The sequence below is a fragment of the Sus scrofa genome, chromosome 1, assembly GCF_000003025.6.
Source record: "Sus scrofa isolate TJ Tabasco breed Duroc chromosome 1, Sscrofa11.1, whole genome shotgun sequence".
NCBI lineage: Eukaryota > Metazoa > Chordata > Mammalia > Artiodactyla > Suidae > Sus > Sus scrofa.
The window spans coordinates 158,384,403-158,405,954 of record NC_010443.5 but is presented as its reverse complement, the minus strand read 5'-3'; the positions used below and the strand labels follow the sequence as shown (position 1 = coordinate 158,405,954).

Genomic DNA, 21,552 nt, shown 5'->3' with positions numbered 1-21,552 from the left:
CTTAGGACGCTGCTTCACCTGATTCTGCATCAGTAACCCCCTGGGAGACGTCTCCCCAGGCCATTCCCGCCCTTAGCCTTGCCACCAACACCTCACTCGAAGCCTGGTCACCAGACTGGCCACTGAGACTGGGTCTTACTCATCTCTGGCCTCCACAGGGCCTTGCAAGTGGTCAACACTCAGTAGATTTGGTGGCTTGAATCAATGGTACCCATGTCCTACATTCCTGGTTTAAAACCATAGAGAAATGATTTGCAAAATACCTTCCATGAAGCATTCGTCCAGCAAGATATTACCCGGGTGCAAAATAATTCTGATTCTATGATGAAATACATTTTGGAAATGCTTCAGACAATGACCACACACCCTCATTTCGGAATCAAAAGACACTTGTGCATCTGAAAGACTCTGAAAAGTCCTACTGGAAAGAAACCTGTGTCAGTCAGCATTTCCCATGTGACTTTCAGAAATTGTTTCTCAATTCCTACCTGTTACCATCTTGAGGAGGGAGTGTTTTGTAGAGGACATACTAGGGAACTTGTCTTTAGAGCACTTTCTGATCCGTGTCTAATCACATCTAATCTGCCATTCGCTTCAATTGTCTCTTCCTTCACAATACATTATTGTGGTCGACACTGCACACTATTGAACACCCTATTGTTTGTCTCCTATTCTTTAACCTATTGCTTCATGATATCATCAACTCAAAGAAGGTCAGATCTGGAAGTGCTCTTCGAAATGATCATAAAGGTCAACCCCCGAATGTAACAGAGCTGTTAACCACGTCCTCCACAGCGAAGGGACCAGCTAAAGATGTTACAATACAATACGATCAGGTTCCCTAAAGGCAAGGGTAGTTTCAGGCACCTATGCTCTGTCCCCCACCCACACGGCAGATGGGGCTTACAGCAGGGGGTTCCCACGGGAGAGAAGGAAAGGGAGGCAGGAAAGCACTAAAGCACTCGCTGAACATCATACACTTGCATCCCCAGCCTCCCACTTAACTCTTAAACATCTTCTGTCTGAGTTTCAACAACTCCTGGGTCAGGTATTTGAAAGACAAGGCAGCTCAAGGCCACACAGTAAGCAAGAAACTGTGTCAGGATTTGAGCCAAGAACAGTTTGACTCCAAAACACATACTCCTGCTAGCGTATTATACTCCCTCCTCGAAGAGGCCCTCAAGAAAAGCATGTGGAATTACATATTCAACCAGGAATTTGCATATCTGAAATTAGTCCCTGCTGCAGGGAAGAACACACAGGGAGCTCTGTTTTCCATCAAAATACTCTTATCACTTGTGAATGTGATTTTTTTACTTTGCTATTAATGAAATGAAAATTTTTAATGAAAATTAAGGCAAGTTAAGTAATGAGAACTGAATTCTCCTATTATTGAATATCCCAAATAATATATTTGCAAAGTTTTGCATGACCGCTTAACATCAGAAGTTACAGGCTTCTGTCACTCAGTGCCGATCACTGGTTATGTTCCATGAAATCTCTGATGGATACAAGTCCAATGAATACTATAATGAGGATGGTGGTGGTAGCATATTTTCATTTTATATCAAAACATATACTCTTCAAAACTCCTATAGTTCGAATGAGGAAAGAAGATTTTTAGACCTATTCAATCGATAAATGATGAGTGTATTTTTTTCATATTCACCTCTCAGTAATACAAATGTAAAATTCACAAACTTCTGTATTTGCATTTTTGAGGTATTCTGAACACAGATAAGTGATTTCCCCACTTATTAGTGGAATTTACTGCCTTTGGGGAAGTTTCTGAAACAACATATGGTCTATAAGTCCGAGTATTAAAATTGGCAACAACAATAAACCAACAACAAATAATAGTCACAAATCCATGAATAATCAAATTAAATAAAATGCTGGCCTGGGGGATTTATATTGCTTTTTATAATAATTAATGTGCAACTCAGCTTATGGATATCATGGATTTACATTATTGATGCAAGGGGAAATTTTAAAATTTTAGTACATAAAAGTCAACCATGACTGTGTAACCTTAAGAAAAAGAATGACTAAGGAGGGTATTTTATACTTGAATGTCAAGGTAAATTTTTTTAGTCAGTGTTAGGTAGTGAACTCTTTAGGTTTACCACTTGAAAATTAAAAACAAAGACAAAAATGAATGACAAGGGTGAATGTGTGTCTCTACCAAGATTTCATTGTTTAAATATAAATAATGCTAATTTTCTCTACATCTCAAACAAAGACATCCACAGGATCTTCATTCGGTAAGATTATTAGATATAAAAAGCAAAAATTTACAAGGAAACAGAACTTGTTAAATCTCTCTCTCTCTTTTTTTTTAATCTTTTTGTCTTTTCCAGGGCCACACCTGAGGCATATGGAGGTTCCCAGGCTAGGGGTCTAATCAGAGCTGTAGCTGCTGGCCCACACCAGAGCCACAGCAACATGGAATCCTAGCCACCACAGCTCACGGCAACGCCGGATCCTTAACCCACTTAGCAAGGCCAGGGGTCGAACCTGACACCTCATGGTTCCTAGTCGGATTCGTTAACCACTGAGCCGCAACGGGAACTCCAGAACTTGTTAAATCTTGATCATTCATTCGAGTCAGTTTAATGGACAGAAACTTTACTTTCAAGCGAATTGAAAACACCTACTTTATCACTTGCTTCATTACCATTGCAAATGCCCTTTATTTATTCACTTTCTGCCTATGTCCTCATGCTTTCGTGGAAAAGCACCAATAAAATGTAGTTTACTTCCTTCCATATCCAGGTAAGTTCAATCAGGTCAGTTCTGCATAGGTTCTGCATAGAGAAGTTCTGCCTAGAGAAATCTATCAGATCTAGACCTAGAAGAAAACAGGCAAGAGGCAGAAATTAAGAAGGAAGCAGAAAAGGCAAAATAAGTAGTTTCAGACCTTTTTTTTTTTTTTAAATGAGAATGCTCAGACAACACTCACCAACTCTGTAAACAAAAACATATTTTAATGGCAAATAGAATTACCCCCGGGGAGAAACACAGTTCCTTGTTTCCCTCATTGTGAAAATAACAATAGCTGTCACTGACACAGGGTGTAGGGCATGCCAGGCACTGTTCTAAGCTCTTGACTCATATTAACTCACAACCACACTTATGAGGGAGGTGTTGTTATTATAACTGGCGCTTTGCAGATGAGGAAAAAGAAGCATCAAGAACTGGGTCGAAAAGGGCAGAGCTGAGTCTTGAATCCACGCAGGCTCTCTCCCATCCATGCTGCTAAGACATGACACTTTACTGACCCACTATGGAGTCAGCTGGGTTTCCTATTCTGATCACCTCCACAAGAAGTGTATTCGAAGTAGTTAATAATTGCATCCCACATAAAAATATATATTCAAAAAAAGGGTTAAAATATCCTGTGATTCTATTGCTTACATTGCATAACTGGGTCAGCCTAATCACTGGAGAGAAGAAGGTTTCTAAGTGCTGTTTTCAAACATCAGTGACCGAGGCAAACCTTCCCTAAGAACATCAGCCGATTACAGTAGAAATTTGGGGAGAAAACTATTTGAGGTGGGCATCAGAGGCTTCTACTATTATAACAATGTGATTATATCTTTGACATTCTAGCTGTGGACGATTGAATAATTTAATTACTACCGTCAAAGACTTGTCTGTTTTTTAGGAAAATGAGATTTTTATTTGGGATTCCCCGGTATATTAGAAAAATGATTCTTAGTATAATTGTGGGCAAGAAGGAAATAATATACATATTTGTGGCTATGAGCAGCTAACCAGAAAAAAAAAAAAGGAAAGAAAGAAACAGTCTGGACTTGCACAGTTCCAAAAATCAAAAACTACTGAATGTTTTCTTTTTTTTTTTTTTCCACCCTACTAAGCATTTCTTTCTTATCGAGGAGGATTCATTTCCTACCTGTGTCTTTTACATTCTTGAAATACATATAAAGTTAATGTTTATTTTCCACCCATTAAAAGCTTGTCTAAGTTATTCTGTCTTTGGGTTTTACTTTCAGGATTCAAAGTTTGTTCGGCCAGCTTTGGCATGAGAGAAAGCTTCCTTTTATGTACAGCAAGCTCCCCACTATTTAGAATGTTTGCTTGGGAGATAAAGTAATGCCTGGTGGCTTTTCTGCTTTATAACAATTCCCACGTACAACATGACTAGACAAAAACTAAAATGGGCTTGCACTGAATCCCATTTTTCTTTGATGAGTACGCCTCATCACTGAGATCAGGGTAATCAATACCAGTATTTTTTTTAGTGGGCCAGTGTTATTTGAAACTTCCAAATGTTTGTATTACAAGTTAATACACATATTCCAAATACAGGTTCTTGAAAGATGCACTATGAGGTGGTTCAAACCTTCGAGTTGTCCTTGCTCTTTACACTTAGAAATTTTTTTTAGGGCTGCCCCTGAGGCGTATGGAAGTTCCTGGGCCAGGGGTCAAATTGGAACTGCAGCTACTGGCCTACACCACAGCCATAGCAATGCCAGATCCGAGCTGCATCTGTTACCTATAAGGCAGCTTGTGGCAATGCTGAATCCTTAACCCACTGAACAAGGCTAGGGATTGAACCCACATCCTCATGGACATTGTGTTGTGTTATTAACCCACTGAGCCATGATAGGAACTCCCACACCTAGAATTTGACACCAACTCCAATGAAGGCCCTATCTCCAGGTGGATCACCATAAGACACCGTCCTGACAGCATGACAGTAGCACATGCCTTGCATTTCAGCAAAAACCATGGGATGGGGACAAACAGACAGTGAGGAATGAGGTCTTCTGAGGTTCATGTGGAATTCAGGCAGAAATGAAACAGAGAGGAGCAGGATGTGAAGCTACTGAGGCTTGCCCTGCCTATACCTGGATCTAGTCCTCAGGCTGGGAACCCTGGCTGAGGAGTGCTTCGACCAGAAGAGCATTTGGTTGCAAGTCTGATTCCTCTTGGGGGCATTTGGAACAATCAAAGTACATACAATGGGAAGGTCTGCCCTGATCCTCTGCTTTCAGGCACTAAATATCATTTCCCATTTTATTGATGGCACAGCTGAGGTGCAACAGAGCCAAGTGCTACAGAGTTAGAGCAGTATAAGGTCAGCACCTGTCACTTTGTCCACCTCCATGAATTAGAACCAGATCTTTTCTGTAATGTCAGCTGGTCACCAATGAAACGGAATGGCAGTGTGGACCACTTGATCTAGACCATTACTCTAGTAAACAGACCAAGCTTGGGGGTGCTACAGGTTGAGGGCCCCTTCCCCCTGGATGGGGGCTGTACTGCACTCAGGAGCATGACAGCCATCTCTCCCTCCACTTCTCAGAGCACCGAAACCTCCAGGGACACAACTCTGTGCTTCCAACAGGAAAGCCATGCTTGATTCATCCCACTGTCCATTGTTCAGTTCTTCAACGACCAAAATGGCCTGGTGTGAATCCTGAAAATCAGGAATATGAACCCAGAGAGATGCCACTTGCCAGTCAGGATAGGTGATGTGGTTTCAAGACACTGGACTTCCTTTTCTCACTTTGCAACCAACTTGCTGAGTAAACTTGGGCCACTCGCTTCTTAACCTTGGTCTACCATGGACTTCCCCTGTGTGAAAATCGTGGGAAGACAACGTCAAGCTACTTCTCAGGGATGTTGTGAAGATCACCTAATCAATGCTCTCAACCACACGGTCCTAGCACAGCACCACGTGCTAAATAGTACCAGCATCACAACCGTCTGAGGTCAGTCACAGGCACACACACCAACGTTTCTTACAAACAACAGCAACACCACCACCAAGGAATTAATTTTGTTCGTGTTTGGGAGGATTTCACAAAATGTCATATTAAAAACATTAAATTTCTGAAAAACTAAATTCAATTGCCCGTGGCAGGGGAACATACTAAAACCTCACAACAGGGATATTGCAAACTACAAGTGCTTCAAGGAGAGAAAAAACTGAACCAGATGGTTAATTAATCAGATTTATTTAATGGGACAAATATAGTCAGTGATTTCATTCTGCTTTAGATTTAGCTTCGTTTAAGAATACTATAGAAATGCTGTCATCGTGCAACCATTGAATACTTGAGTTTGCCAGTTACAAACCTCAGTTACAAAATGGGAGAACATATATGGGCAGATACTGTTTTGTGACCACTTTATGGAAAAAGAAATTAAGACAGAATTAAAGGGTGACTTACTCGAGGGCTACAAGTGCCAGATCTGCATGTGCGGATGGAGATCCCTTTCACCTGTTGCTCTCATGTCCAACCCACATTTATGAACTAGCCCAGGTGGCCTGGACTGGAGTACACATGGATGTTGGGGGTCAAGCTATAGCTTGGGTTCCCAAAATAGGATGAGCAAGCTTCTCACCCCATATGGAGTCTGTTCTTTTTTTTCCCCCTCTTTCTCTCTTTTTATGGCTATACCTGCAGCATATGGAAGTTCCCAGGCTAGGGGTCGACTTGGAGCTGCAGGTGCCAGCCTACAGCACAGCAACACCAGATCTGAGTCGCATCTATGACCTTTGCCACAACGCCAGATCCTTAACCCACAGATCGAGGCCAAGAATTAAACCCACATCCTCACAGAGACAACGTCGGGTCTTTAACCACAATGGGAACTCCTGCCCCTGTTCTTGAGTATCTGCTATATTGGGTTCTAGTAAACCAAACTAACCAGCCAAGAATAAGTGGAGAAATTAACAGTTATATTCAAACATCCATTAAAACCAAATACACGACCATGAATCAAGGTTGATCTAGGAAACCCTCCATCCAGTCCAGTTCTACTAGTCTACACGAAATGGGGAAAAAATGGGGAACGTAGTGATTTTTTTTTAAGTTAAATTCATTCCATTTTCTTTTTAAAAATCTTCATTATGATTGATTTACAATGTTCTGTCAATTTCTCTTGTACAACGAAGTGATCCTGTCATATATATATATGTGTGTGTATATATATATATATACACATTCTTTTTCTCACATTATCCTCCATCATGTTCCATCACTAGTGATTAGATATATAGTTCCCTGTGCTGTACACCAGGCTCTCATTGCCCATCCACTCCAAATGCAAGAGTTTTCATCTACTAACCTCAGATTCCCAATCCATCCCTCTCCTTCCCCCTCCCCCCTGGCAAACACAAGTTTGTCCTATATGTCCATGATCTTTTCTGTTTTGTCGATAGATCATTTGTGCCATAATTTAGACTCCACATATAAGTGATATCATTCCATTTTAAAATAGTGCAATTTATTCTAAGACCATGTCTTTCCTCTTTTGGGTGTTAAATGTTCTATATTTTACCAGCGAGAGTAAATACCAGATCTCTTGGCAAAATGAGAAGTTAGCACCTCTATTTTGGTCCTTAAATTTTAAAAATAAAATAAAAATAAAAGTTTTGAAATACAAAAGTGTGGCTAGCTCTGCCTAAGAATGACTTACCTGCTGTTAGAAACTCTTGAAGAGTAGAGACCCATGAAGAGTGGGTATTGTTTTATTTCATCAAGCATTTCCTCACAAGACACAAAGTTTCATTTCAACACTTAATGCAAAAGGATTTCAAGCTGTACTAATAAATGGAGTTTCCCAACTAAGCTAGGAAAGTATACTGACAACTAAAACCTAATCAAATGAAATGTGGATTCGAAAGTACTATAAAACATACATTTATATTGTCATTCTTCAAAAAGCAGAAAGCATTTTAATTAAAACCCAGAGGGCACACAAAGACAACATAATACAGCAGGTATGGGCATAATAATAAAGATGAAAACACTGTTTACTGATTTTCCACCTGTAGATCCTCTCTGTAGAAGCTACAGACAGACATCAATTCTGCATCTGCGGACAGATGGCAAAGGATTTAACCACTAGTTACCCGGAAAGAACCCAGGTGTTCCCAAACTTGGCACTAGTAGACAGAGGCTGGAAGGTGGGAGAAGGGAGGGCAGTCAGAAGAGCTAATGTTGTCACTTTTTTTAGTGGGTAATTAAGTCATGCTCTCTATGGTTAATGGAAAAATGAAATGAAGTTTCAGAATGTGTTCGAAATGTAAGCCACATCCTTTAAGGTAAGGAACTGGGAAGGTTGATGTGCCCACAGAGGGAAGAGGCTCGGGAGAAACGGGCTGAATTGGGAAGAGAAATGCCATCTACCGGGGAACGAAGTCAATAAAACCAAATGTTTACAAACTGAGAAAGAGTGTTGTTAGGAGTTGAATTGGGTCCCCGAAAGATACGTTCCATTCCTAACGGTGGTATCTGCCAATGTGACTTTTTTGCAAATGGGGTCTTTGCAGATCAAAGAAGAGGTCACTGGAGTGGCGTCTAAGCCAATGACAGGTGTCTTTATAAAAAAGTGGGAAACACCACTTAAAGACAAACATTCAGGGAGAATGCAGTTGACCAGAGCCGCAGAGACTAGAGCCATACAGCTGCCAACCAAGGATAGGCAGCCACAGCCCAAAGCTGGAAGGGACAAGGAAAGTTCTCCCTGGAGGGAGTATAGCCCTGCCAACACCTTGATTTTGGACTTCTAGTCTCCAGAACTGCAGGAGAATAAATTCCTGTTGCTTGTAGCCACCCTGTTTGAGATACTTGGCTACAGCAGCCTTAAGACCTTAGCCCAACAGGTAAACCTATATTATTTAAAGAGATGAAGGTCACCAGGAAAATAACTTTTATAAATTGAGGGAGGGTTAAAAGGTATTGCCTCTAGAAAGTGGGTCTGAGGGAGGAGAGGAGCATTATTTTACATTAAATGCCTTTTGTTCTATTTGGCTTTTTGACCACACAGGTGGGTTACTTTGATCTTTAAAAAGTACAAATAAAATATCCACAAAAGGAGTTCCTGGTCTGGTGAAACGGGATCAGTGGCAACTTGGGAGTGCTGGGACGCAGGTTTGATCCCCAGCCTAGCACAGTGGGTTGAGGATCTGGCATTGCCGCAGCAGTGGCTTAGGTCACAACTATGGCTCACATCTGATCCCTGGCCCCGGCCCCGGCTGCAGCCAAAATAGAAAAAAAAAAAAAAAAAAAAAAAAAATCCACAGGATGGCATCAGAGGGAAATGTGGTCAGTTCTCCACATCTGATGCCATACTCTGAGACTGACCACCACCTCCTCCGCCTGACCCCCTGGCCTCGCCCCCACCCCTGCAGTGGACCCTGCCTGGACACTGTCCCTGTCTGTCCTCAGGGACGCACAGCTGCTGAATGTCCGAGAGAGCATGTGTGCTGGCTCACACGCCTGCTGTCCCCATCTCGAGTATTTCTGGACTTTCTGTGGGTTTGTATCATCGATGACGGTAATTTTCCCTATTGACTTGGATGATTAAGAATAAACTACAATGAAAACAGAGAACCTCAGAGAGGCTGTCACTGGCTTCCTTCATGGATTAACATGCAAAACAAGGCCTGACAAAGATTTCAGTGATTAGGCTACATGGGTATCAGAAAACCTCACAATAGAGCTTAATCACAATCATTTGCTCATCCAGTTTTATTTAACCCACGAAAAGAAATGCTGAGTGCTCCCTCGGGGGGGCCTGGATCAAGTCCCTTGGATCTGTGATGGGAGTGATGACTTTCCCGGATGGACAGATGGATGGACGGAAGAGGTCCCTTGCCCTCAGCTTGCTCTAAGAAGAATGGTCACATTCAGCCCAGCAGCCTGTGATGTTGTGGCAAAAATGTGAAGTCACCTCTCACGTGAACAGGCCTATTGATGACTGTAGAACCTCATGCAGGGCCACTAGCCCCTGTGCCAGAAGGTGCAGGATGGGGGCTGGGTTCCCAGCTCACCCTGGGAGGGAAACAAGGCAGAAGACAAGCTCCATGCGTGTGCACCAAAGGCCTCTGCTCACGTCCATGTGTGCACGGCTCCCGTGGCAGCTGGGGAGCACCCTGCCATGTGCTGGCTCTGACACCATAATGAACACTAAATGGACCGTCTGCCAGGCCTCATGTGGAAGAACACACAAGGAGCAGAACAAAGGGGCAGCGTTTTATCAGGACAGGGATCCTGACTCCCATCAGTGCCCTGTCCCCGGGAGAAACTGTTTTATTTTTATCCCAGCATTCAGTTTCAAGGTAACACCTCCCAGCCACCCAGGGGGTCACCTGTCCTGCCCTTCCAGCTATCAGACGTCCAGACTCAGCAAGTGCTGTCTCTTCCAAGTTGCAGGTGGCAAGATCACCCCAAACGGACTTCCCAAGACAGGTGTGAATTGTGCCCACGAGAAATCAAGTCACAATGCTTAAGGCCACTGCATGTGAGAATCTACACTGAACAGAAGGAACTATATGGCTAGATTTTTATGACCTTTCATAGAATCCTCCCTCTGGCCCTGCAGACTGAAGAGAGCATGGCTCCATTTAGAAGGGGCTCCGTTCAGGTGCACACGTCTGCTTTTTCACTGTCTCAGTTCTTCACAGCTGGCATTTTTCCCCTTCTTGTTTTTAAAACATCACCTCTCAGCATATACCATAATGAAGACCAAACCCTGAGACTCAGATGTTCTAGAAACCTGAGATATTAGATGTGCTTTGATCATGTTGGGCTTCTTCTCATCTGCTTTGTTCTTGATCACATGAAGACTGCAATAAACAAATTGTCTTTTTAGTCATGATGTAAACCTAACAAAGTCTTTCCCTTCAACCCCTAGCAGTGGGCTATCTCCTTTTTCTCAATCCACACATACACACGCACAGGTGTACATATGTGCAAGCATGCACAAGGTGATGTATCACATGAGGACACAGGCAGAGTTCCCTCCCAATGTAACTCAAAGATGCCAACAGACTTGACGGTTAAGTTGTGGATTTCTTAGATCAACTGTTTAAGAGGCACATGATTGAGGGCTTCACAACCTCACTTTAGGAAAGAGATTTTAGTAGTTACTCTTCTATGGGACTTTCTTACATGACAGGGTACCTCTGTAAGGAGCCATCCCATTCATGAGCCAGGCTCACCTTGGTCAGGAGGGGCAGATGATGGCCCAGATCCCAAAGGGACAAACACTCCAGGATGTTCCTTAATCCCTGGGAATGAACATAACCCAGCTTCTTGGGAGTCAGACTTATAATTAATGACGCTCCACATTATGAAACAAACTTGCTAGGGAATAAGTGACTATTCCTTAAAGATGTCCAACAAACTGACTTTTAAAATTAAAAAAAAAATAGATCAAGGGAATCCTATTGCCTCCCCCAATGATGGGGATTGATAAGTGGGAGCAGTAAGAGGAACAATAACTGTGTAAACAAGAAGAAATAAAGCAAAAAAGAAAAATAAACATGAGCTGGATCGGGGGCAAAAAAAAAGGCAAAGCAAGCAGAAATGATCTTTTGATAAGAGCGGGATTACATAATCCAGTGCCTATAACATGGAAAGCCACTTTGCACTACAAATCACTTTTCCACTAAGAATTAAAAGAAGCAGAATGAACACAAAAATCAATTAAGGTCTGGAGAAGGGCTCCATTCCCCCTCGAGGGGCTTGTTCTTATCCAAACACTAATGCAGGTACTGCCAGGCTGCCTGGTAAAGGATATTTTTTATTATCACTTGAGCTGGTCTGTCCAGGGAGTGATTTGCCTGTTTTAGCCTGCAAGGGAAGGTTAACGAGGAGGAGTAGAATGTCCTTTCTCTTAGAAAATAATACAATCTATCCCTGTGCTTAAGGCTCAGGGGGCCTCTGTGTGTGTATCAGCTTCCAGGAGCCCTCCTCGCTGTACCAAGGCCCAGCTGCCGGGGAGTGGGTGAGCCTAGGCATGGCCCCCTTCCTCCAAGGGCGAAAACAGCACTACCGTTCCAACCACTCCCAAAGGGAACACGGGAAACACCGAAAAATTCAGCACAGTGCTTGGCCCACAGGAAACAGGAGAAAAATATTCACTGAAGGAATGAGGGGCAAGAAACTTATCTTTGACCCAAAGTAATAAAATACGAGAGCCAATGAGCTCCCTGTATGAGCTACAGGATGGCCATGTAGGGCAGTCTTGCCTCCAGTAGGATAATTAAATGTGTATTTGTCAAATAAATAAGAAAAAGGGAGAGCTTTGAAACTTACACGGAAATACAAACATTCTTTGGGAGTAGACCATATTTTATTATTCTATCTATGCCATTTGGAACGCAGTGATAAATTTTCTGAGAAAACAAATAAAAGTGTCCTACTTCATCTTACAAAGCTGAATTTTTATTTATTTTATTTTTTGGCTCACCCACAGCATGCGGAAGTTTCCAGGCGAGGGATGGAATCTGAGCCACAGCAGTAACCCAAGCCACTGTAGTGACAAGGCTGGATCCTTACCCCACTGAGCCACCAGGGAACTCCAAAATGAATTTTTATACTACTGGGTTTGTCTAAAGATGAGCGTGCATATACATCTTTTGTTTAAAGTAAAAGTACAAGTACTCTGTACAAGTACAAAATAAAGGGAAGTGATCAGAGGTGCTTTAGTGTTAAGAGTATTTGTTACCAATCAGTTGTCTGGGTGTCTGTCTGATCAGGGCTGTCAACCTGAGGATGTGCAAATGGGGCTGGTAACAACGAAACACTGGGGGTCAGGAACTCATGCCAGGGTCACAACCCAACCTCCTGGTCTGAGTAAGTGCCGGGTTTTTGACCAAATTAGGCCTTCTTGGACTTCCGGGGTAGCCCTTCTGCATTTCCAGGAAGGAGATGGAGTGGCTATTTTGGTCTGTCAGCCCATCTGGTCCTTTTGTATCTGGCTGGCTCAGCCACTAGGCTCATGGTCAGACCAGCAGATTCGGTGCCTTTGCTCTGAGCAGCCAGCCATCCCACTAGGGCCCAGGCCACTCACTGGACACAGAAGAGCCCCAATGAGAAAGTCCTCGGGGAGGCACCCTCTCCTCCCCACAAGTGCAATTCCAGGCTTGGGAGGGAGCACCCTTGTTACTTAAGCAGGGAAAGGACATCAGAACTTGACAGAGGAACAAGCATCAAACTGTTGTCCCTGAATACAGAACTTCTATCAACAGGGAGTATAAAAATGTTATTTAGAACTTCTGTTCTCAGGCGTTTAATACAAAGGAGAGACTGTTGTGCCAGGGAACAAAGTGATCGGATATTCACAAAGCAGGAATTCTCCCACTGCACATTTTGTTTCCAAAACACTCAGGACTACAGCAAGTTTTCCAGTTGAGGTAAAGAAGCTGCTTCTGGAAGCAAGAGAGGAGATAACTGAACTATGTCACAGAAGAGCTGAAATCCTTCCAAGAAAAAGCACAGTGAATGTAAGCATTGAGGAGCATCCATTGATGATGAGCCAACCTGTCCTTAAATGTGTGGCATGGCGAGGGGTTGGGGGAAATGAGCGCTGAGAGTTTTCAAGCTACAGAACCTTCTAGTAACATACCATGGGAACTCAGGAACCTCAAGCATTTTTTAAAAAATTAACTCCTCCAGCCCAGGGTCCCAGGCAGTGCCTGTGTGATTGTACTTCCACTGGGATGACTGCCAGGAAGGAACAAGCAGGGCTTCTTTATTACATATTTTGAAAACCTGTTTTGTTACCTGCAGGAGAGTCAGGTGGTAAGGAGACTTCTTTTATCAAGGTGGGGGCTGGGGAGCAGGACTGCGGATGAGTGACCTTTCTCTCTTGAATGTTCACCATACGAGCTGCACTATGGAATTTACAGCCAACGTGGCCAGCCAGAAAGAGAACTCAGGGGGATCAATCAGTTTCTCTTCTTTTTAGGTCATTATTTTTACTTTTCACTGAAAATAGTCGCATGACTGTTTATTCCTCTTTCCTCTTTACTGGACTGTCTGCTCTTGGAAGGAAATGCAGTGAGGCCAAAAGACCCCGGGTTTTGAAATCAGGTCCACCATCTTAATCCTAAATCTGCAACCATGATACAGTCAACATCAACTTCTCTTCAACTCGATTTCTTTACCTATAAAATTGGAATAAAGACGGCCGTCTTTGGGTATTGTTGCAAGTCTCAAATGTAAAATGAGAAGTGAAGGGCTCCACACACAGTAGGTGCTGCCTTTGAGTCTGGTGGCTGTGACTTAGCTTGGTATCTATCCCCCATTGCACTTTTCCCTTGAACCCTCTGCCTGGCAGTGTACCAGCATGCTTCAGATGCGTGACAATTAACATTTGATACAGCCCACTATAAAACTCAATGCCTGTGCTCCAAGCATTATTTTATTAATGGTGAGGATAGTGGCAAAATCACCTATGAGATGAACTTAACTACTTCACTGCATCTCCTACCTCTGGGCTGTCAAAACCAAGCATACAAAAGAAATCCTTAAAGAGGCAAAGGAGGCTTTAAAGAGAACAAAAGAGATGAAAGTCAGGAAATTAAGGTCTAATTCTCAGCGCTGCCTCCAAAGCACTGATGTCTTTGAACAGCTTGCATCATCTTACACCTTTTTTAAGGCGTTAGCATCTAGGAGTTAGCATCGATGACAACTAGCTGAAGTTTTAGAAAATATTAACAGATACTGACGTGATGGAAATTTTTAGGGTGATCATCCACTAAAAAACTCACTAGTTGGGATTGGCCTTGGGATCTATCCTTCAGGGCAAGGCCTGTAAGGAATGGAGACAGAGCCAAGTGATTTTCGGGTCTTGCAATCAATACCTCCATCCCAAGCTTCTTACTCTTCCCCAGCCACTGGGTCCCAGGCTTTTCTGGGCACCCAGCTTGTGGCGGCACTGCATCTTGTCCTCTCTGCACATGAACCTGAACAGGAAAGGCACCCACCCGCAGAGACCCAGCAAAGGGAGGGGAGGTGCCTGGGTACAAGACCAGGGAAGACGATCCATGGAGGGAAAGCACAGCAGCAAGGGACCTACAGGGCAGGGCTGCAAGGCACTTCAAAGGAAGAAGGTGGGGAGTTTCTGTTGTCACTCAGCAGATTACGAACAGGACTAGGAACCATGAGGTTTAGGGTTCGATCCCTGGCCTCACTCAGTGGGTTAAGGATCTGGCATTGCTGTGAGCTGTGGTGTAGGCCAGCAGCTGTGGCTCCAATTCAACCCATAGCCTGGGAATTTCCGTATGCTGTGGTTATGGCCTAAAAAGAAAAGAAAACAAAGGAAGAACGCAGACTCTCACTGACAACAGGGGGAAAGAACCAAAGCTTCAAGATCTGGCAAGACACCAGGGCCAGGAGAACAGATGTGTGGTGAGCAGGGACGCTGTGGAGAAGCACCTGTGGTACTCCAGGTGGCTCTAGCCAGAATTCCAGGCCTTCCCCTCTCAATCAAAATAAACAGTGAAGCAATCAAAATGAGCACTCAGGCGCTTCCAGCAGATTCCTGGACTCAGGTTAGAAGCGGGACTGGGGAGGGGCCGGGCAGAATGACATGAGGAATGCAAGGGAAAGAGAAGAAAGGGCTTCTGTCCTTGTGCAGCTATTCTGGAATCTGGAGAGAAATAATGGCACAATAAAGGCAGCCATCAGTAATCAGACGCAAGACACTTTCCTGTGTTGTTGCATTTTATCATCACAGTAACCCTAGGATGTAGATATTAATAACCCATCTAAAGATGTCACCCAAGATTACAGAACTAGTTAAAGATGAAACCAGGGCTAAAAGTCAGGTCAGTGTGACTCCAGAATCTGTTTCCAAACTTTTATACTCTACTGATTCTCTCTCTGAAACAACTTTATGCACACATATGTGCACATGGAAGAGAATTTTAGAATCTAGGCGTGGGGCAGGCCAGCCTCACTATGACTCAAACCCCAGAGGCTATAAAAGAAAAAAAAAAAAAAACTTGGTAAATCTGATTACATGAAAATAAAAATTTTCTGCCTGGGAAAAATACACCATAAACAAAGACAAAAGACAAACAACAAAGCAGAGAACCATTGGGAACGTAAATCATAGACAAAGGCTAATTTCCTTAATATAAAAGGAATGCCTATAAATCAATAAGAAAACATCCAACAAAACCAATGGACAGTCAGTTGATATAGAAGAAAACCAAAATAGTTCGCAAACACATTAAAAGTCACTCAACTTTATTCCTATAAGAGAAATGCAGTGGAATATTAAAAAAATAGCAATGAACTTATTTATAAAACAGAAACAGACTCATAGATTTAAAAAACAAATTTACAGTTACACAGGGGGAAAGGTGGGAAGGATAAATTAGGAGTTTGGGATTAACATATACACACTGCTGTATATAAAATAGATAATCAACAAGGACCTACTTTATAGCACAGAGAACCCTACTCAATATTCTATAATAACCTAGGGAGTTCCTGCTGTGGTGCAGTGGGTTAAGAACCTGACTGCAGCAGCTCAGGTCACTGCAGAAATGTGGGTTAGAGCCCCAGCATGGCGCAGTGGGTTAGAGGATCTATTGTGGAGGTCACAGCTGTGGCTCGGATTCAGTCCCTGGCCCGGGAACTTCCACATGCAGTGGGTGCAGCAGTATAATTAAAAATATGTATATTCTGTAATAACCAATATGGTAAAAGAATCTGAAAAAGAATGGGTATGTGTATAACTGAATCACTCAGCTGCACACCTGAAACTAGCACAACATTGCAAAACAACTCTACTCCAATACAAAATAAAAACTGAATTGAAAAAATTAAAAATTTTAAAAAGGAAAAAAGAGAAATGCAGACTAAACAATGTATTAGGATTGGTGGACATCAAAACATTTTATTCTACAGGCACGGGTGAGGCTATGAGGAGAGAAGCACTCTCATAAATTACTAATGAGAGACTAAATGGATACATCCGTTAGGAAAGCAATCTGGCACTATCTATCAAAATTATAAATGTCTTTACCCTCTGACCCAAAATTCCAATTCCAGGATTTTATCCTGCACAAACTCATATGCATGCAAAATGATGCCTATAGCAAGCCAGTCTTTGTAGCAATGTCTGTACCAGCCAAAGTCCGAGAACTACCTAACTATCCAACAAAAGGAGACCGATTAATCAATTATGGCATCTCCTTATAATGGCCTATTATTTAGCCATCAGAGAAGAGAGGAAGCTCTTAATGTGTTGATATGGGACAAGCCCCAAGGAATAGTGCTAAGCAAACAAAGCAAAGTAAAAATGGCAAGGAGGATATGCTATCGCAAATGTCAAAACACAATTATATAGTATGTACATGTGTATGTGTGTGCACTCCCTGGAAAGACACACAAGAGGTTGGTAACATTAGGCTTGCAGGGAGAAGGGAAGTAAGTGGTTAGAAGACAAGGGTAGGAGGGAGACTTCCTTGTCACTGCGTACTTTGTATCCTTGGAACTTAATAATATGTACCTATGCCTATTCAAAAGCAAGTTATATACACATGCACATGCATATATGTATAAGTATATACCCCATATATATCAAAATCAAGTGCCAACGAGCAGCAAAAGCTGGCTTCTGGCCCAATCCTTGCAGCCAGTGGGCCAGTAAGAAAAGCTCTTTCACAAAGTCTCAGTTTCCTCATCCATAAAATGGGGATAATAACCCTTCTTTCCTCTTGTGGTTCTAAGGAGTAAATGAATACGCATAAAGCCCTTAGACCAGTGCTCGGCACCCAGCAAATGTACACACGTGTGTTTCTTAAATAAGTGCCACCTAAGCTGAGATCAGAAAGATCCGAAGGAATTAGACCAGGAAGAGGGAAGCAGGGGGAAGCAGAAGGTGCTGTTCAGCAGAAACAGCACGTGCAAAGGTCAGCGGGGTAGGAAAGCACACTGCTGTAAGGAGGCTCCTGTGAGGAGGGGAATCGAGAGAAGACAGGCTAAGGAAGTGAGCATGGACTGGTCTGGACAGTTTCTCTGCAGGGGAGAGGCAGCAACAGCAGCATTTTTCAGGCAGGGGAATTCCATGATTGGACAGGCTTTCCTAGAAAGAGTTCTCTGGCAGCGGTCTGGAAGACAAGTTGGAGAGAGGCACAAACTGGGTGGCAGGGAGGCCACTTAAAGACTGTGGCAACAACCCAAGAAGAAGTGATGAGGTTGTGAGCTAGAACGGCGGTAGTGGGGAAGTAGGAGAGGAAGGATTCGGGAGACACAAAGGAGGCGGGATCAACCGGGCTTGTGGAGCCAGCCAAGGAGAGGGTGCAAAAGATGGAACCAAATAAATCAAGGTGATTCTCAAAGCTTTGACTTGGCTCCCTTGGAGGACTGAGATGTAACTCACTGAGATAAGGAGTTCAGAAAGAAGACCTGGTTGAGGTGCGGATTAAGAGGGTAGGTCAGGTCCCGGTCTGCTGAGGCTCAGATATCTCCTAGGTAACCCATAGTTAGCTATAGGCATCTAAACCTCAGATGATGCACTTGGGCTGGAAATACGGCCTCTGGAGGTGCTAGACAAGTCTGTAATATTTAAAAACTCTGGACTATATTTAAGGCAGCTGCCGCCAAATGGCAACAGTTCCTCTGGTCCAAGCAGGAGATTTCTGAGACAATACACTACCTGTGATTCAGGTAAGACCCATGCTCCTCCTTCTGCCCCTCTCTTCTTCTCTCCTTCCCTCTCTCTGTTCTTAAAACCCTCTGTCTTTTTCTCGCTTCCTCTTTCCACCCTCATCCCTCCCCCCAAAAGAATAAAAGTCCTCACAAAGTTTGTCTTAACTGCTTCCCATGAAGCAACCCATTTCTGACCAGTCCCAGCTAATCAGCCGTGATGCCTCTATTTTTTCCAACATCCCTGCCCTGCTATGGTTTCTCTCTTTGCACACAGCAGAAGATACTAGAAAGTTGCCCCTGTCCTGTAGACTCATCACCACGTGATGGGGGAGCATCCCTAAAGACCTTATTTTTCCACTTATCTGTCTCGACAGCTGCACAGTCTAGGTGTCTCTTTTAAAGGGCATTCCATGATCTTCTCCTGCTGAGGGACTGTAGCAAAACCAACCACCAAAGAGTTTCACCAAGAGAATTTGAATTGATTTCTGAAAGAGCATATGTTTTTCTACGAAAAATAAAATCACATTTAAGCAAAATTTCTGGAACAATTTAGTCAGGATTCTGGGGCCAGGATACAAGAGTTTCTAACTTTGTTATTCACTCACTCACTCCAATGATCCAAAACCTCTCTCAGCTTCGATTTCTTCATGTACAAAATTGGGATCAGTTGCTAGACCATCTGCAAATCACCTTCTGGCTCTAAAATTTTGTGAATCTAGATTCGGGGGAGGATTGAAATTGGTCTCGTGACTCGTGACTATTTCAACGATTTAAAACTGCTGTTAAACATTCAAGGCAGCTTTGTTTGGGGAGATTAGTTTATTTCCTGACTGAAAGGAGGAAAAAGAGAGCTATTCCAACTTCATCATTCATCAAGTCGACTGCAAGGGCAAGTATGTTTGTCCCAAAGGGAAACCCCAACTATCAGAAAGGAGCAAGTGCTGCTCACTTCTCAAATGTCCTACTTGCCAAAGAAGCCACCTCTTTTCCTGAAGAAACCACAGCTAGGGACTCCTAGGGGAAAGAAAATGGCATTCCCAAGGCGGGGTTGGTTACTCAATCTTTTTAGCTATGCAAATTACAGCCTTTGCCTTTTTAAAGTGTAAGATGGAAAGTTCAGTCTACCAAGAAATGGACGATGTGTTTTCCCACTTGTAAAGATCTATGTGACTTGTGAGAACACCTAACCTGACATAAAGACCTCACCTAATAACAGAATCCCCGGCTTTTCTCTCTGATAGGATGGGGTCCTCCTGATGGATTCAGTCTTTACAGCAAAGCAACAGTCAGGACAAAGAGCCACACCAGCTTTTCACGTAGAGCTCAACCCAGAGAAAAATATCAAGGAGAAGGTGGCCGTTCTTATCTAAAAGAACTTTTGTTTCCCCATCATGTCTGTCAAAGTGTGGTTTCCCTAAAATCCATACACTTTTAGTAAAAAGCAACATGCCACAGTTTAATGGACTTAACATTTCTATCTTGAAAGATATCAGGTAATGTACCCTCACAAATCAAAGCCTGATTAGATTAGTCCAAAATGCATCATTCTTAAAGATAATTTCAGCTGAAACCTGATTTCAGCAGTATGCTTTGGTAATCATGTAAGGGAGAATATTAGGTATCTTCCAGCGTTTATTGCTGTTAATCATGCAGCAATACAGAAATTAGCTGTCTAATATACTAAAAACCAGATATAGTTTATTGGTGTTTTTAGGGGATGCACAGATAGGCTTCCATCTTTGAAATTTACACACACACACCCACACACACCCACACACACCAAGCACACACACGTGTTTATCTTTTACTTTAAATTGTTCACTATACCAAACATCACTCAAAATAAAAGAAAGGACAGGACAAATTAAACTGTAAGTTGAGATAGCTATTTCACCTATTATTTTCACAAATGTAAAAAAGGCTGACAATTATGCAGACAGCTTGCGGAGCTGTAAACCGCTAACTCCTATGGAAGGCAATTTGACAGAATCAATCGAAATGCCAAACACACTCACTTTGGGTTGCAGCAATTCCATTTCTAGGATTTCTTTCTAAAGACACACAAAATAATTTAATACAAAGCTATTCATTGCATCATTATCTGTCCCAGAAAAAAAAACTGGAAACAGCATTAAATGGCTATGAGTAAGGGACTGGTGAATAAGCCAGAGTACATTAATACAATGTAGCTGTAACAAAGAAAGAGGACGCTGGCTCTTAACTTATTAATGTACACTGAATTCCAAAATGCATTTAAGAGAAAAGCCCATATGCATGTATGTTTGCTGTCCTCTGTTTAAAAAAGGGGGAAATAAGTATATACATATGTATACCTATATATATGGATGCATATGTGTATACATAAGTATAACTATATGTACATACAAGACCCTGATAACACACGGATTCTGGGAAAGTCAACCAGGTGCCTGGGCAGAGGAGTTAAGGGAAGAATAAGTCCCTCCCCTGCAAACCTTCTGGGACCTTTTGGGTTTTGGCTCTTTATTTTTATTGAAGTATACTTGATGTACAATGTTGTGTGAGTTTCTGTTGTATAGTAAAGTGATTCAGTTTTATACACACACACACTAATATATACACACATATACACATATATATTCTTTTTCATATTCTTTTCCATTGCAGTTTATTATAAGGTATTGAATATTGTTCCCTGTGCTATACAATAGGACCTTGTTGTTATCCATTCTGTTATAATAGTTTGCATCTGCTAGTCCCTTTGGGGGCTTTTTGAATTTTGAACCATGTGAATATGTGACCTATTTAAAATAATTTAACAAATGTAAACAATAATACATTGTTCACTGGTAAGCAGTAAATGCACACTCCTATGTGTTACTACTTAATAAGATCTTGAAGGACTATATTTTCAATACTAAAACATTTAGGCCAAGGTTGAGTTTTTAAAAATAAGGCCATGAAGAATAGAAATGAGGTGTTCTTCCTCTTTCTATTCTCTTGGAGTCCTTATAAAATCATAACTGAAATATAATAGTTTTGAGGAAAATGAATCAAAAGGACATAAATCATCATTAACCCCTTCCCCAGATGAATGACAAAGAGACACATGTTCTAATTAACACTGAGTAACATT

At 42.4% G+C, this 21,552-nt stretch overlaps 1 protein-coding gene across 4 annotated transcripts in view; it reads right to left on the bottom strand.

The window, feature by feature from the left end:
- The window catches only part of BCL2 (BCL2, apoptosis regulator), a 180,812-nt gene that overhangs the window by 112,260 nt on the left and 47,000 nt on the right, over nt 1-21,552 (bottom strand). Inside the window, exon 2 of one of the 4 annotated variants that reach the window (XM_021099599.1) lies at nt 1,662-5,604. The exons of the other annotated variants lie outside the window; for them this stretch is intronic. Within the exon in view, the coding sequence (XP_020955258.1) occupies nt 5,578-5,604 (27 nt within the window). The 3' untranslated portion in view covers nt 1,662-5,577. Of the gene's footprint in view, nt 1-1,661; nt 5,605-21,552 lie in introns of those variants that run through there. 4 annotated transcript variants of the gene reach the window in all.